The sequence below is a fragment of the Eleutherodactylus coqui genome, chromosome 3, assembly GCF_035609145.1.
Source record: "Eleutherodactylus coqui strain aEleCoq1 chromosome 3, aEleCoq1.hap1, whole genome shotgun sequence".
Lineage (NCBI taxonomy): Eukaryota > Metazoa > Chordata > Amphibia > Anura > Eleutherodactylidae > Eleutherodactylus > Eleutherodactylus coqui.
Genome location: NC_089839.1, coordinates 307,951,707 through 307,967,121, shown reverse-complemented (window position 1 = coordinate 307,967,121; position 15,415 = coordinate 307,951,707). Strand labels below are relative to the sequence as shown.

Below are 15,415 nucleotides of genomic sequence, written 5' to 3'. Positions count from 1 at the left end.
CATGCAAATAAAACGTTTTTACGTTCGCCCGTACGCGCCATATTTGCATGAATGAGTTTTGGACACAATTGAATGCCAATTTTAATTTGCATTCTTAAAGCCATGTGGGGTGAATGTTAAAGCAATGGCGAGCAACGATCGGAAGAAATCCTCGGAATCGCAACTAATGCCTAATTTTGGCGCGAGGTCTTTTTTCCCCGGCGTTGTACGCTGGCTAACTCCCTGCCTTTTTTTCCAGCTGCCCTAGAAGTCTATAGGAGCTCGCTGCGTAACACGGCGAAACGGACATAAACATGTGAGTGCGATTTTTAAACTCGCCCACAGGAAGTAATAGGCGCGTCCTTACAAGCGGGTTATCAGTACGAGTGTCGCGGACTGATGTCACGCTTGTCTGTGTGGGCACAGCCCAAATGTCAGCGCCTATTGTCTCCCAGCGCTGACATCACGAAACGGACGCCATTTTCCAGGTCCGACCAGCGAAAGGCTTCACGCTCTGCGTAACACGATAAGCCGCTTGAAACTAATACGCAGATTTCCGGCTGCGATGAGCGGGGGTCTGTTCTGCGCACCCTCGTCCGTATATCTGTTTAACCCCTTAATATTCTGGGAACCTCTCGCTGTCGTGTACAATCTAAGAAATGTTTAGCAGCTTTCCTAAAATTCAGAACCTGCAGCGATGTCCGACCGTGCCATCTTGGACCACCTGTAGAACCCGATCTGCCTGCAGGTACCCCTCATGTACCGGTAGTGACACCTATCTGAGGTTCTGTCCGGACGTCGTACTCACACAGGTCTCTGGACTCCTCCAGGGCGCTGTGTGAGTACAACATACAGCATCCGGACAGAACTTTAGTTAAAGCCCCGACACCCAGGACGTGAAAACACTTTTGGGTGGTCACTAAGGGGGTTAAGTAAGTGCGCTGTCTAGCCTGGCTGCTGCCCTGATGGGCTTACATTATGGGGGCGACTATTAATACAGAGACCACTAGTGGGGTCACTCTTATTACTTGGGCCACTTGCAATGGCACTAGGCCTCCTGGGGCCGCCAACAGGTCACTGTTACTACTGAGATCACCTTGGGAGCGGTCACTATTACTACTGGGACCACCTTGAGAGCGACCACTATTACTACTGGGACCACCTTAGGAGTGGCCACTATTACTGCTGGGACCACCTTGGGAGCGACCACTATTACTGCTGGGACCACCTTGGAAATGGTCACTATTACTACTGGGACCACCTTGGGAGCAGCCACTATTACTGCTGGGACCACTGTGGGAACGGTTACTATTACTGCTGGGACCACCTTGGGAGTGGCCTCTGGTACTAGTGGGACCACCTTGAGAGTGCCCACTATTACTACTGGGACCACCTTGAGAGTGCCCACTATTACTACTGGGACCACCTTGGGAGTGCCCACTATTACTACTGGGACCACCTTGGGAGCGCCCACTATTACTACTGAGACCACTATTTTTCCTGCGGCAAATAACAGGGTCACTATTATTATTGGAGCCACTAGAATAATGGCATTAAAAATATATGTTGAAATAAGCCACGCCTCTAAACCACGCCCCCCTTTGCCTTGGGCGGTATTTTTTTGTGACAAAGGTGGCAACCCTACTCGGCATCCATGGAGGTCCTACTAGTTGGACCCCCACCAATCAGAATGTTGTCCGCTATCTTGTGGATAACTTTAATCCTTGCACAACCCCTTTAAGGCAGCAGTCCTCAACCTGTGACTCCCTAGCTGTCGTGAAACTACAACTCCCAGCATTACCTGACCAAGTGGTGATAGACAGAGCTCAGCTCCTCCTCCCTCTGTCTGCCCACTGACTTTTCAACTGTTCATAAACTACAACTCCCATCATGCCCTGAGCTTCACCATTGGATTAAATGAATTTTCCAGTTGTAAACTAGTCTATCCTCAGTAGTAGATCGGTGGGGGGCCTGTAACCTGTTCTCTGAACCAGTGCGCTTGTACACTGAGCTGATTTTTACAGGCTGCAGACAGCTCTGTTCCCACTTTAGTGGCCAGGTTTGGTATTGCAGGCATTGAAGTAAAAGGAAACTTTGTCTGCAATACCAGTGTTGGCCACTGCAGTGGGAAAGGAGCTGTTTACTTCCTGCAGAAATCAGCTCAGTGCATGAGCGCATCAGCGCAGAGAACAGCGAATCAGAGGGTGTCCCAGGTGCAGACCCCCCGCCGATCCAGAGGAGAGACCATCAATAGTTTACAACTGGACAACCCCTTTAAGACAAATGGTGACTCCTCTGACCCCCCCCCTCCAATACTGCGTTACCTGTTGAATCTTTTCAAAGCCCGCAGACCCAACGCATTTGCTTAGTATCTGAAACGCCTGAATTCTGTGGAGTCTTCTGACGCGCCGGCAGCCCAGTTGTCAGCGCCGGCGCTGTCAGGCCGTCTGACTGGTGGAATCCCGGCTAACATGATGGATTTGTGATTGCTGGGGTCTATTCTTAGTGCGGAGATGTTGACTTTGGTCAATTAAACAGCTTTTAGCTGAGCGCTCCTGGTTTGTGGAGACCGTGCGAACGTTGCGGACCGGGATAGTACAGCAGCCATCAATCACAGCCGTAATAACTCAGCGGCGCTGCCACCGCGCCTGGCGCTCCGTGCTTTCTGATGCTTTTACAATGCGGTCTATTCACTGGAAGTTCATCCATGACTGCAGCGGGTTTAGTAACCTGCTGAGAACACTTTATCGTTTAATGGTTATTAAATGGTTGTGAAATGGCACTAATCATGTATCGGCCATATTCTTCTGACGAGTGAGCGGAATATTAATGAATGCGCTCACAGCGAGCGGATGAGACATGAGGGGTTACTCTGAGAGCCCGGACTGGGGACCCCATCATCCGCAGGGGGTCTGGGATGGTCTTCTGCTGCTCCCCCTCCCTCCTCTGTGGGTTTACATGAATGCGACCCTAGAAAGTTATTGCGCAGTTACTATAGGAAGAGTACAACCCCCACTGAATGACCCTCTTTATTAGAGACCCCCATTTAGTAGCGTTGGGCTCCTTTGGCCTTCAGAATCGCACCAACTCGTCGTGGCATATGTTCCACTTGGTGAAAAATGGCCCCGGCGGGCAGGAAGCTTCTTGTAGTTGCCCCAGATTAGATGGAGGTGCTGACATGTTCTGACCGGCTGACAGGAAGGGGTCAGCGATTCATGCTGCTTGTGCCAAATTCTGACGCCCCCATCATCAGGGAGCAACAGAAATCTGGATCCATCTGACCAGGGGATGTTTTTCCGCTGCTCAGTGATACAAGTTTTGCGCTCTTTTGCCCGCTGGAGTCTTTCTGTTTTTGGTTGACACAATGGCGCTGGAACTGGTCGTCTGCTGTTATACCATCCGTGCGGAGGAACGGCGAGTTGTGCGTTCGGACACGTTAGTTGGAGTTCCAGCGTTGTATTCAGCTGACTGTGCAGTCTGTTGGTCAGAACGATTCCTGACATCCTCCTCCGACCCCTTTCAGTAATGAGTTGTTTCCGTCCTCAGAATCCCCTTTCTCTGGATGTTTGCCTCGATCACGGCATCAAAGTGCTAACGACCAGTTGTCCATCATTCCGTGTGTGATGTGTGAGTTACATGCAGAGCTTCACAGCACCTGTGATGTCAGTTACCGGCTCTTAGCTCCGCCCCCTGATCACATGACAGTAACGTCATCACAGGTTCTTTATCCTCCTGCACTGAATGAGGGATTGTGGACAGACTACATCCCCCCATAAACACCTCTGGCCTAAGTTCCTATGGATACAGCAGTACTCATTCTGGCAGTTTGTAGCTAGTTGTGAGACCGCTGCACACCTGTGTGGAGACTCCAATAAATGACACCACAGATGTGCACATACATGGCTGGCGGTGTATATTGACCAACATTGAAGCATGGTCCTTCCCCACCATCTTCACATCTCCTGAACGTGATATCATGTCATCTCCAGTGCTAATGCCGCCAACACCAGCCCAGCCTTCATCTAATCCTCAACCCTTGTCCAGTGTTGTAACAAACCATCGCTGTCGTGCAAACATGTCACCGCAGAGGGGTCAACGCCGCCATGAAGCTAATGCAGCTTAAATGTCACAGCAACAAGCCACGATGTCACCGCAGCCACCAGCTATAGTTCGTAAATCACATGCAGCTCATATGAGAAAGCTACGCAACAGAGCTGTGTGTGTGTGTATGATGTGCATGTAGCAGAGTTGTGTGTGTGTGAGACGTGCATGTACAGAGTTGTGTGTGTGAGACGTGCATGTACCAGAGCTGTGTGTGTGAGACGTGCACGTACCAGAGCTGTGTGTGTGTTACATGCATGTAGCAGACCTGTGTGTGTGACGTGCATGTAGCAGAGCTGTGTGTGTGACGTGCATGTAGCAGAGCTGTTTGCGTGTGTGTGATGTGCTTGTAGCAGAGCTGTGTGGTGCATTGGGATTATGATTTTCTAAAAAAAAGCTAGTTCTCTGTATACGCTGGATTTTCCCATCTAATGTGGATTCACACTAAAACTGATCCACGGAAAACTTGTCACATGATTTTATGCCGCACTCCGGGGTCACGGGGAGGATTACCATACAGGGAAGTGCCAATTGTTAAAGGGTTGGGGCTCTAATAATGGGCCATTCAGTGCAGCAAGTCATTCTGCCGCTACTAGATAAAGATTATGATGTAAGTGCCGACTCGCCAACATCTGAATCTCTGATCCTGGGTTCGGTAGGTCTGTATGGGAACGCCTCCTTTACTGGGAAATTAGCATAATTCCAGCCCACAGTATTTGCGTATTTGACCCTCCTACCGCGTTACCTAATATATATAGTTCTCATTAGTCTCCGTTATATCGTCCTCATTTTCTGTGCATTTAGAAAACAAGTACTTGATCTATAGAAGCAGGGCGGCATGCCTCTTAAGGGTACAGTACACTTTAGAACAATCACTATAAGAAGGCAACAACTATTTGTCAGTCTGAAAAACTTTGTGCATTTAAAAGCGGTTGTACCATAATTGCAAGTTATCAAAGTGCTTGAAGAGGCCACAGTGCTCCACCAACTGCTGTGGCCTCTTCATTGTTTAATAGGTATGGCGCCATACACTGCATTGTGTGTGTGCCTGGTACTGCAGCTCAGTTCCATTCACTTGAATGGGACAGAGCAGAAAGGCCCTGTGACTGATGAATGTGACATCACTGGCTAAAGAAGAGTCTGCAGGACTCACCTCAGCATCAGAAAGTGTTGGAGGCAAATAACCGTATGTACTACGCTTGGGTTGGGGATGTATTTATCCTACTCACTTGGTTCTGGTGCTGTATTTATCTTATGGGCTTGTTTTGGTGCTGTATTTATGTTATGCACTTGGTTCTGGTATTGTATTTATGTACTAAGGTTGTTTCTTGTTTACTTTACAAACTTGGTTCTGGGGCTGTATTTATGTTTTTATGTTTTACACTTGTTCTGTTGCTGTTTTTACATGATGAGCTTGGTTCTGTTATTGTGTTTATGTACGGCGCTTGGTTCTAGTGCTGTATATATGTTATGAACTTTGTTTTAGTTTTGTATTTATGTAAATTCTGGGACAGTATTTGCTTCATGATCTTGGTTCTGGGTCTGCATTTATGTCATTAGCTTGGTTCTGGAACTGTATCTACATATGTATCTTCTGTCCTCAAGTATCTGTTAGATACTCACTATGTTAACGAGTGTCAGTGATTTGATGGTTTCCAGATGTAACAGAAGATACATTTTCTATACTGTAGAGAATAAAAACAGTTATTGAGATCTTCAGTTGAGGAATGAATTAGGCAAAGGTCAGAGTAGACGAAGGTGCCTCGGCAGTATGAAGGTACTACAAAACCCTATATCTCTTAGTACCTCGACAGTATGAAGTATCTGTCCTATATCTCTTAGTACACCAGCAGTATAAAGCCGCTGTCCTATATCTTAGTACTTCGGTAGTATGAAGCCTCTATCCTATATCTCTTAGTACATCTGCAGTATGAAGCCTCTGTCCTATATCTCTTAGTACATCGGCAGTATGAAGCCTCTGTCCTATATCTCTTAGTACCTCGGCAGTATGAAGCCTCTGTCCTATATCTCTTAGTTCCCTTTGCAGTATGAAGCCTCTGTCCTATATCTCTTAGTACCTCTGCAGTATGAAGCCTCTGTCCTATATCTCTTAGTACCTCTGCAGTATGAAGCCTCTGTCCTATATCTCTTAGTACCTCTGCAGTATGAAGCCTCTGTCCTATATCTCTTAGTACCTCTGCAGTATGAAGCCTCTGTCCTATATCTCTTAGTACCTCAGCAGTATGAAGCCTCTGTCCTATATCTCTTAGTACCTCGGTAGTATGAAGCCTATGTCCTATATCTCTTATTACCTCGGTAGTATGAAGCCTCTGTCCTATATCTCTTAGTACCTCAGCAGTATGAAGCCTCTGCCCAATATCTCTTAGTACCTCGGTAGTATGAAGCCTCTGTCCTATATCTCTTAGTACCTCAGCAGTATGAAGCCTCTGCCCAATATCTCTTAGTACCTCGGTAGTATGAAGCCTCTGTCCTATATCTCTTAGTACCTCAGCAGTATGAAGCCTCTGTCCTATATCTCTTAGTACCTCAGCAGTATGAAGCCTCTGTCCTATATCTCTTAGTAACTCAGCAGTATGAAGCCTCTGTCCTTTATCTCTTAGTACCTCGGTAGTATGAAGCCTCTGTCCTATATCTCTTAGTACCTCGGCAGTATGAAGCCGCTGTCCTATATCTCTTAGTACCTCAGCAGTATGAAGCCTCTGCCCAATATCTCTTAGTACCTCGGTAGTATGAAGCCTCTGTCCTATATCTCTTAGTACCTCTGCAGTATGAAGCCTCTGTCCTATATCTCTTAGTACCTCGGCAGTATGAAGCCTCTGTCCTATATCTCTTAGTACCTCGGCAGTATGAAGCCTCTGTCCTATATCTCTTAGTACCTCTGTGGTATAAAGCCTCTGTCCTATATCTCTTAGTACCTCGGTAGTATGAAGCCTATGTCCTATATCTCTTAGTACTTCGGCAGTATGAAGCCTCTGTCCTATATCTCTTAGTACCTCGGTAGTATGAAGCCTCTGTCCTATATCTCTTAGTACCTTGGCAGTATGAAGCCTCTGTCCTATATCTCTTAGTACCTCAGCAGTATGAAGCCTCTGTCCTATATCTCTTAGTACCTCAGCAGTATGAAGCCTCTGTCCTATATCTCTTAGTACCTCAGCAGTATGAAGCCTCTGTCCTATATCTCTTATTACCTCTGCAGTATGAAGCCTCTGTCCTATTTCTCTTAGTACCTCAGCAGTATGAAGCCTCTGTCCTATATCTCTTAGTACCTCAGCAGTATGAAGCCTCTGTCCTATATCTCTTATTACCTCTGCAGTATGAAGCCTCTGTCCTATATCTCTTAGTACCTCGGTAGTATGAAGCCTATGTCCTATATCTCTTAGTACTTCGGCAGTATGAAGCCTCTGTCCTATATCTCTTAGTACCTCGGTAGTATGAAGCCTCTGCCCAATATCTCTTAGTACCTCTGCAGTATGAAGCCTCTGTCCTATATCTCTTAGTACCTCTGCAGTATGAAGCCTCTGTCCTATATCTCTTAGTACCTCTGCAGTATGAAGCCTCTGTCCTATATCTCTTAGTACCTCTGCAGTATGAAGCCTCTGTCCTATATCTCTTAGTACCTCTGCAGTATGAAGCCTCTGTCCTATATCTCTTAGTACCTCTGCAGTATGAAGCCTCTGTCCTATATCTCTTAGTACCTCTGCAGTATGAAGCCTCTGTCCTATATCTCTTAGTACCTCAGCAGTATGAAGCCTCTGTCCTATATCTCTTATTACCTCTGCAGTATGAAGCCTCTGTCCTATATCTCTTAGTACCTCAGCAGTATGAAGCCTCTGTCCTATATCTCTTAGTACCTCGGTAGTATGAAGCCTATGTCCTATATCTCTTAGTACCTCGGTAGTATGAAGCCTATGTCCTATATCTCTTAGTACTTCGGCAGTATGAAGCCTCTGTCCTATATCTCTTAGTACCTTGGTAGTATGAAGCCTCTGTCCTATATCTCTTAGTACCTCAGCAGTATGAAGCTGCTGTCCTATATCTCTTAGTACCTCGGTAGTATGAAGCCTATGTCCTAAATCTCTTAGTACTTCGGCAGTATGAAGCCTCTGTCCTATATCTCTTAGTACCTTGGTAGTATGAAGCCTCTGTCCTATATCTCTTAGTACCTTGGCAGTATGAAGCCTCTGTCCTATATCTCTTAGTACCTCAGCAGTATGAAGCCTCTGTCCTATATCTCTTAGTACCTTGGTAGTATGAAGCCTCTGTCCTATATCTCTTAGTACCTCTGTGGTATAAAGCCTCTGTCCTATATCTCTTAGTACCTCGGTAGTATGAAGCCTATGTCCTATATCTCTTAGTACCTCGGTAGTATGAAGCCTCTGTCCTATATCTCTTATTACCTCGGTAGTATGAAGCCTATGTCCTATATCTCTTAGTACCTCGGCAGTATGAAGCCTCTGTCCTATATCTCTTAGTACCTCTGTGGTATGAAGCCTCTGTCCTATATCTACTAGTATCTCAGCAGTATGAAGCCGCTGTCCTATATCTCTTAGTACCTCTGCAGTATGAAGCCTCTGTCCTATATCTCTTAGTACCTCGGCAGTATGAAGCCTCTGTCCTATATCTCTTAGTACCTCGGCAGTATGAAGCCTCTGTCCTATATCTCTTAGTACCTCGGCAGTATGAAGCCTCTGTCCTATATCTACTAGTACCTCAGCAGTATGAAGCCTCTGTCCTATATCTCTTAGTACCTCGGTAGTATGAAGCCTATGTCCTATATCTCTTAGTACCTCAGCAGTATGAAGCCTCTGTCCTATATCTACTAGTACCTCTGCAGTATGAAGCCTCTGTCCTATATCTCTTAGTATCTCGGCAGTATGAAGCCTCTGTCCTATATCTCTTAGTACCTCAGCAGTATGAAGCCTCTGTCCTATATCTCTTAGTACCTCAGCAGTATGAAGCCTCTGTCCTATATCTCTTAGTACCTCAGCAGTATGAAGCCTCTGTCCTATATCTACTAGTACCTCTGCAGTATGAAGCCTCTATCCTATATCTCTTAGTATCTCGGCAGTATGAAGCCTCTGCCCAATATCTCTTAGTACCTCGGCAGTATGAAGCCTCTGCCCAATATCTCTTAGTACCTCGGCAGTATGAAGCCTCTGTCCTATATCTCTTGGTACCTCGGTAGTATGAAGCCGCTGTCCTATATCTCTTAGTACCTCGGCAGTATGAAGCCTCTGTCCTATATCTACTAGTACCCCAGTATTATGAAGCCTCTGTCCTATATCTCTTAGTACCTCGGCAGTATGAAGCCTCTGTCCTATATCTCTTAGTACCCCAGTATTATGAAGCCTCTGTCCTATATCTCTTAGTACCTCTGCAGTATGAAGCCTCTGTCCTATATCTCTTAGTACCTCTGCAGTATGAAGCCTCTGTCCTATATCTCTTAGTACCTCGGCAGTATGAAGCCTCTGTCCTATATCTCTTAGTACCTCGGCAGTATGAAGCCTCTGTCCTATATCTCTTAGTACCTCGGCAGTATGAAGCCTCTGTCCTATATCTCTTAGTACCTCGGTAGTATGAAGCCTCTGTCCTATATCTCTTAGTACCCCAGTATTATGAAGCCTCTGTCCTATATCTACTAGTACCCCAGTATTATGAAGCCTCTGTCCTATATCTACTAGTACCCCAGTATTATGAAGCCTCTGTCCTATATCCCTTAGTACCTTGGCAGTATGAAGCCTCTGTCTTAGTTCCTAATTAATCAGGTCTTTGTGAAGCTTTAGCACGCCTTTATCCATTAACGTGTTCTTATATTCGCTCTCCGTTCCTGTCCTGTAAATAGGATTGTTTCTGTTGCAGACATTGTCTTCCATGCCGGAGTGTACGCAGACCTCGAAGAAGAAGAGCTACAGCAGTTCTATCAGCAGCAGCTCCGGCGGTGACACCAGTTCTGACACCGAGGAGGAGAAGCTGGTGAAGGAGAAGAAGGTGTCCTACGACCTGGAGGAGCAGAGGTTCAAGTCACTGGAGAGGTCGAGTACGTTCAGATCTGGTAACGCCTAAGAAACTGGCTGCATAGCAGCAATGTGTAATGATAAAGGATGGAGTAGTTGCTTCTAGCGGGCTCCTTTAAAGAGGAAGTCCATCTGTAAACTAATGATAGCCTATTCTTTGGACAGGCTATCAATAGTAGACCGGCAGGGTCCTCTGCCCTCAACCCCCCACTGATCAGCTGTTCACTGGTGCTTTCATGTACTGAGCTGATCTTTCAGGGAGCAGACAGCAATGCTCCAGCTGCAGTGGCCAGGCTTGGTATTACAAGCCATTCACTTCATACCAAACCTGGCCACTGCAGCAGGAATGGAGCTCTCTACTTCCTGCAGAGATCAGCTCAGTGTACAAGTGCACTGGTCCAGCAAACAGCTGATCAGTGAGGGTCCAGGCAGCAGATGCCCACTTATCTACTACTGATTGCCTATCTTGTGGATAAGCCATCAATGATTTGCAACTGGACAGCCTCTTTTTTTATTAGACATGGAACACCTCGTTAATGTGAGTGACCTGTAGTATCAGCACACTATAAACCATGAAGCAGATGCAGGACTTCAGCCCATTTATTTCTCTGATTGTCAGGGATTGGAAACGGCCATCAATGTTTATTCCCGCAAAACAATTTAAAGGGGGTGTCCCACTTTTGTTTTTTTTTGCTGCAGGAAGCTGACAGCTCCGTACATTGCGCAGTGGCCTGTTTCAGTATTGCAGACTCAGTCCTATTGAAGTGAATAGGACTCACTCTGCAGTACCAACTCGTGCCACTGTGCAATATATGGAGCTGCCTCCTTCCTGCAGAAAAACAGATATAAGTGGGACATCCCTTTTAAGAAAACAAATAAGGGTACTCCTCAATGTGGAAACTAAGCTATGAGAAAATAGAATAGAGCTGTATGGAGGCTGTACTGCCAGGGGCTGTTGTGGGGCCACAGATAGAGGGTGTAATGCTATGCAGACGTGCCAGATCTCACGGGACAGGAGCTAATATCATGTAGGGCACCCTCTAGCCGAGCAAAGTGCAGCTATTTGACATGGTGTTGATTCCATAAGTGGATGGAAGATGTCTGGAGGGATGTAGAGCAGTTTAGATGCCCCCACAGCTCTGGGATATCGATAGGTGCTGGATCTCAAGTGAGAATGGACTCTCCACCACATCTCATAAATGCTGGATGTCGGATGGATGGTGCGGCTGCACGTTCACAGGAACTCTCCAGAATGCTCCTTTGTGGGCTATATGAAGGTCATGAGGGGCTGCAAATGGCCACCAAGCAGTAAAACCTAGTCCGCATCGGTCAGTGATGTGCTTAGGCGGACCAGTAGACCCAAGCCATGCCATGAGAACACCCCACACCAGTGTGGGGCCACCACCAGCCTGCATAGTGCCTTGCCATCTGGGGTCCATGGCTTCTTGGGGTTTGCACCAAGTAGAATCCTACCATCAGCCCACAACAACTGGCACCATGACTCATTGGACCACGTCACGTTTCCAGTCCTCTAGAGTCCAGTTGGCACCCTCCTGAGCCTGGGAGAGGCGCTGTGTCAGGTGTTATGGTGATAACGCAGGCGCATTAGGGGGTCTTCTGCTGCTATATAGCATGTAAAACAAAGAATGCTGCGTGGACCTGTGGGATATCGTGGCCTCCTGTATTGAATGTAGATGTGATTTCCAGCTGAGTTGCTTATCTATTCACAGCAACAATTGTTCCCAGAATCTGTGGGTGGCCCCTGCGCTGTCCCCTGTGGGCGGCCCCTGCGCCGTCCCCTGTGGGCGGCCCCTGCGCCGTCCCCTGTGGGCGGCCCCTGCGCCGTCCCCTGTGGGCGGCCCCTGCGCCGTCCCCTGTGGGCGGCCCCTGCGCCGTCCCCTGTGGGCGGCCCCTGCGCCGTCCCCTGTGGGCGGCCCCTGCGCCGTCCCCTGTGGGCGGCCCCTGCGCCGTCCCCAGTGGGCGGCCCCTGCGCCGTCCCCTGTGGGCGGCCCCTGCGCTGTCCCATGTGGGCGGCCCCTGCGCTGTCCCATGTGGGCGGCCCCTGCGCTGTCCCCTGTGGGCGGCCCCTGCGCTGTCCCCTTCTGTGCCTTCTGTAACTTCAGAAATGGAAGGTCTTGTCCAATAATTCATGTCTCCTCGCCATAAGCACGCTGGTCGGTGTTCAACCTCTCCGGTAACACCTCACAATATGGTATGGGCATTCCTGAGCATCACCTGAGTACGTACCGCCACTTCATCATCTACTTACATGCCGCTATCCCAGGACTTCTGGCACGTCAGTGTATAGTTCTTCCACATTGGTACGTGGTTGGGTTGGCTTTACTGGATACATTGTATCTGTCACATGTATCTAGAAATAGATTTACATGTATTTGCATCATTCAGACATTTCTGCTCCCCACACCTATTAATCACCGGTGACCCTTCACACGTGAAATGAAGCGCGGCGTGTGCAGAAACACATCAGGGTCATTTATTATCCAGTGCTGGAAATGTCTCTTCCCAAATCCTCCCCGTGTTGTCAGTAATGAGATCCCGGCTTTTATAGCAAATGTGGATCGATTTGCTCCCTGCGTACAGAGGTTCCTGTATGATGGAGTTACAATTCTGGGGTTTCGTTGATCCCATTACTAGCTCGCACTGTGCCGAGTACGTTCAGGGTCCCTCACATCCTTGTTCTCACTCCCATTCTTCATGACTCCTCTTGTGCTGCACCCGTCCTCTGGAATTCTTTGCCGTGGACCATTAGCTCCTCTTCTAATGCTCACCTACTGGATAGGTGCATCTCTAGGACGTTTTATATCACGTGATGTTCGTTTCACAACCAAGAGCGGGAAGATCGTGGGCTACAGCGCTGGATCGCCAAGACGGGCGGGTAAATCCTGCCGGATTCGTTATCTTAACCCTTAAGCACCTGTCATTTAAGTTGCACCTGGTAACCAGACAACCCCTTTAAGCCGGGGATTTAGTGTTCAGTACCAAATGCAATTTTGCACAAGAACCTTTATTTCCATCTTAGACTTAAAGGCACATAACTTTAATGATGGCAACGATAATGTAACTTCCAGCACGCCATTAATCAGAACGCACCACATTAAGGGTCCTTCGGATTTCCCCAGATCGGCTGTGAAGTCCCAGACTTGGTCTCTGCTATAGATGATGATTATGTGCCACTCACCCGCTGTCTTCTGTGCTTGTGTGCAGGTCGAGTACACTGTAAGCCTCCCATTAAATCACGGCCGTTTACCTATTCATCTCCCTCCTCATCATCGACTCCGATTAGGCGCTCTGTGAGCTGCCCGCGCTCCATCACAGCACTCAACGCACCATCTCCGCACGCGGAGCAGCATCGACCATTCTCATCGAGAGTATCTGCACAAGTCTCAAGGCCGTCTTCAGGGAACCGGACCAATTCGTTAAATCGTAGCTCGTCGTCACACAGAGTGCCACACACGGGGACGTGCAGCAGTATGTACCCAACGCTGGTGAGTAACTCAAGCTGTTTAACCGTATACGTATGGGTCAGATTTACAAACCAGCTACGGATAATGTTATCGGGGGCAGAAGCTTACATGTCGTGTGAAGAATAGGGGAGACTAAGCACGTTACTGTTATTTGATTCTGAGCTCACATCTCCCAGTGCCCCCTGCTGGTTCAGTGTCTGCAAACAACTTCCTCTGATGATTTGCATTATGGGAGGTTTAGTCTTTACAGCAAGCAAAGTACATACATTAAATGGGTTATCCAAGCATATCTAACCGTACCTCAATCGGCTTTTACACATGGCGGCTCCTGACCAGGCATCGGCTGTTCTGTAGTTCTGACGCGGCTCTCGGTCAGGAGTTGTGCTTTCTCAGGAGGTGAAGGTGCCGTCTTCATGGGAGGTCCGAGCATTCAGCCCTTCACCAAACATACCAAGGCTGATTCAGATGTATGTGAGAGTCACAGTGGACCCCAATCTACCATATCAACAGGACAGGTCATCAGTAGTTGATCAGCGGGGGTCTGGCGCTCAGGATCTCTACTGATCAGCTGATCGCTGTGTCTGCTGTCAGTGTGGACAGCAATGGAAGCAGATAGCGCTGTCCGTATGGCAGTGGCCCGGCTTGGTGCTGTAGGCTCAGCTGTCATTGAAATCATGGGAACTGTGCCTGTAGTACCCAACCGGGTCACAGCAGTGCTGGCAGCACTGTCTGCTTCTCCCGCTGTCCTCACTGACAGTGACCCGTTGACCAGCTGACCGGCAGGGATCCCAAGGGGCGGCCTCCTGCCGAACAACTATTGATGACCTATCCTCAGGATAAGTCGCCAAGAGTAAAAGTCTTAGAATGCCCCTTTAAATTTGTAGTGGTCTCAGAAATCAGCTTTAAGACCATGTCCATGTGTCAGATTTGCGTATGCCAAGCGTGCCATGACAGGAGGATCAGCGCAGACATCTGAGGCCGACACCTGGACTTTTGCTGTGGATGTGCTAGTGGATCCACACAAGAATTAGTCATATTTTTGGGGGTAATCTGCAGCTTTTCCATGCAGAATCCACAAGAAGAATGAATTATGTGAATTTTTGCAGTGCATACGAGCGGGGTTTTTGTCGCTCCCATGTTTTTGCCCATAGGCCTTGCATGTGCTCTGGCCGCTTCTCTTAAAGGGCCAGTGCACTCTCCTTAAATCTGTCCCCCTTCCAATCCTGTTCCTGCACCCGTTATACTATTAGGCATCCACCCCCTCTAAGGATGCCTAAGTAATTGGTCTCATTAGCCTGCCCTGAACTTCAGCTTGCACCTCCTTATTGCCCCTGTGCCGCCAGACCTGACTATGGCTGTTTCCCCACTACACCCCTGGTCAGACCTTCAGGTACCTGCAGCATCAGCAGACGCACAAGCGGGACCATCTGTGTGTGTCATGTAGATGGTTTCCTGCTTGGAGGGGGGTCAAGCAGCAAAACCAGGGTTTCCCAGGTGCTTCCACCTCTGATAGCCCACAGCCAACCCGGTGTGTGGCAAGGCGGGTCCACATCCGTCTGCCTGACAGGGTTAGAATACCTGTTCACTTGCATTGGATGTAGAATGTTAGTAGATCTGATGAGAACTTAGGTGCAGATCCGGAAGATAGGAGAAAGCTCAGACTTGGAAGACAAGAACTACTTATGACTTAGCATTAAAGTCTAGTAAGACAGGAACTTTTTGGAGGTGGCAAAATGAATATTGCTGGCATTGCTGATTTTTTTAATCCAGAAGGATAAGATGGTAGGCTTCTTGTCAGGTGCATAGTTTGGGGGC

At 48.0% G+C, this 15,415-nt stretch overlaps 1 protein-coding gene across 1 annotated transcript in view; it reads left to right on the top strand.

Annotated features, from left to right (window-relative positions):
- TTLL7 (tubulin tyrosine ligase like 7) overlaps positions 1-15,415 on the top strand; it is a 152,641-nt gene that overhangs the window by 92,005 nt on the left and 45,221 nt on the right. Inside the window, exons 15-16 of the mRNA XM_066597848.1 lie at positions 9,961-10,138; positions 13,341-13,621. Of these exons, the coding sequence (XP_066453945.1) occupies positions 9,961-10,138; positions 13,341-13,621 (459 nt within the window). The remainder of the gene's footprint in view (positions 1-9,960; positions 10,139-13,340; positions 13,622-15,415) is intronic.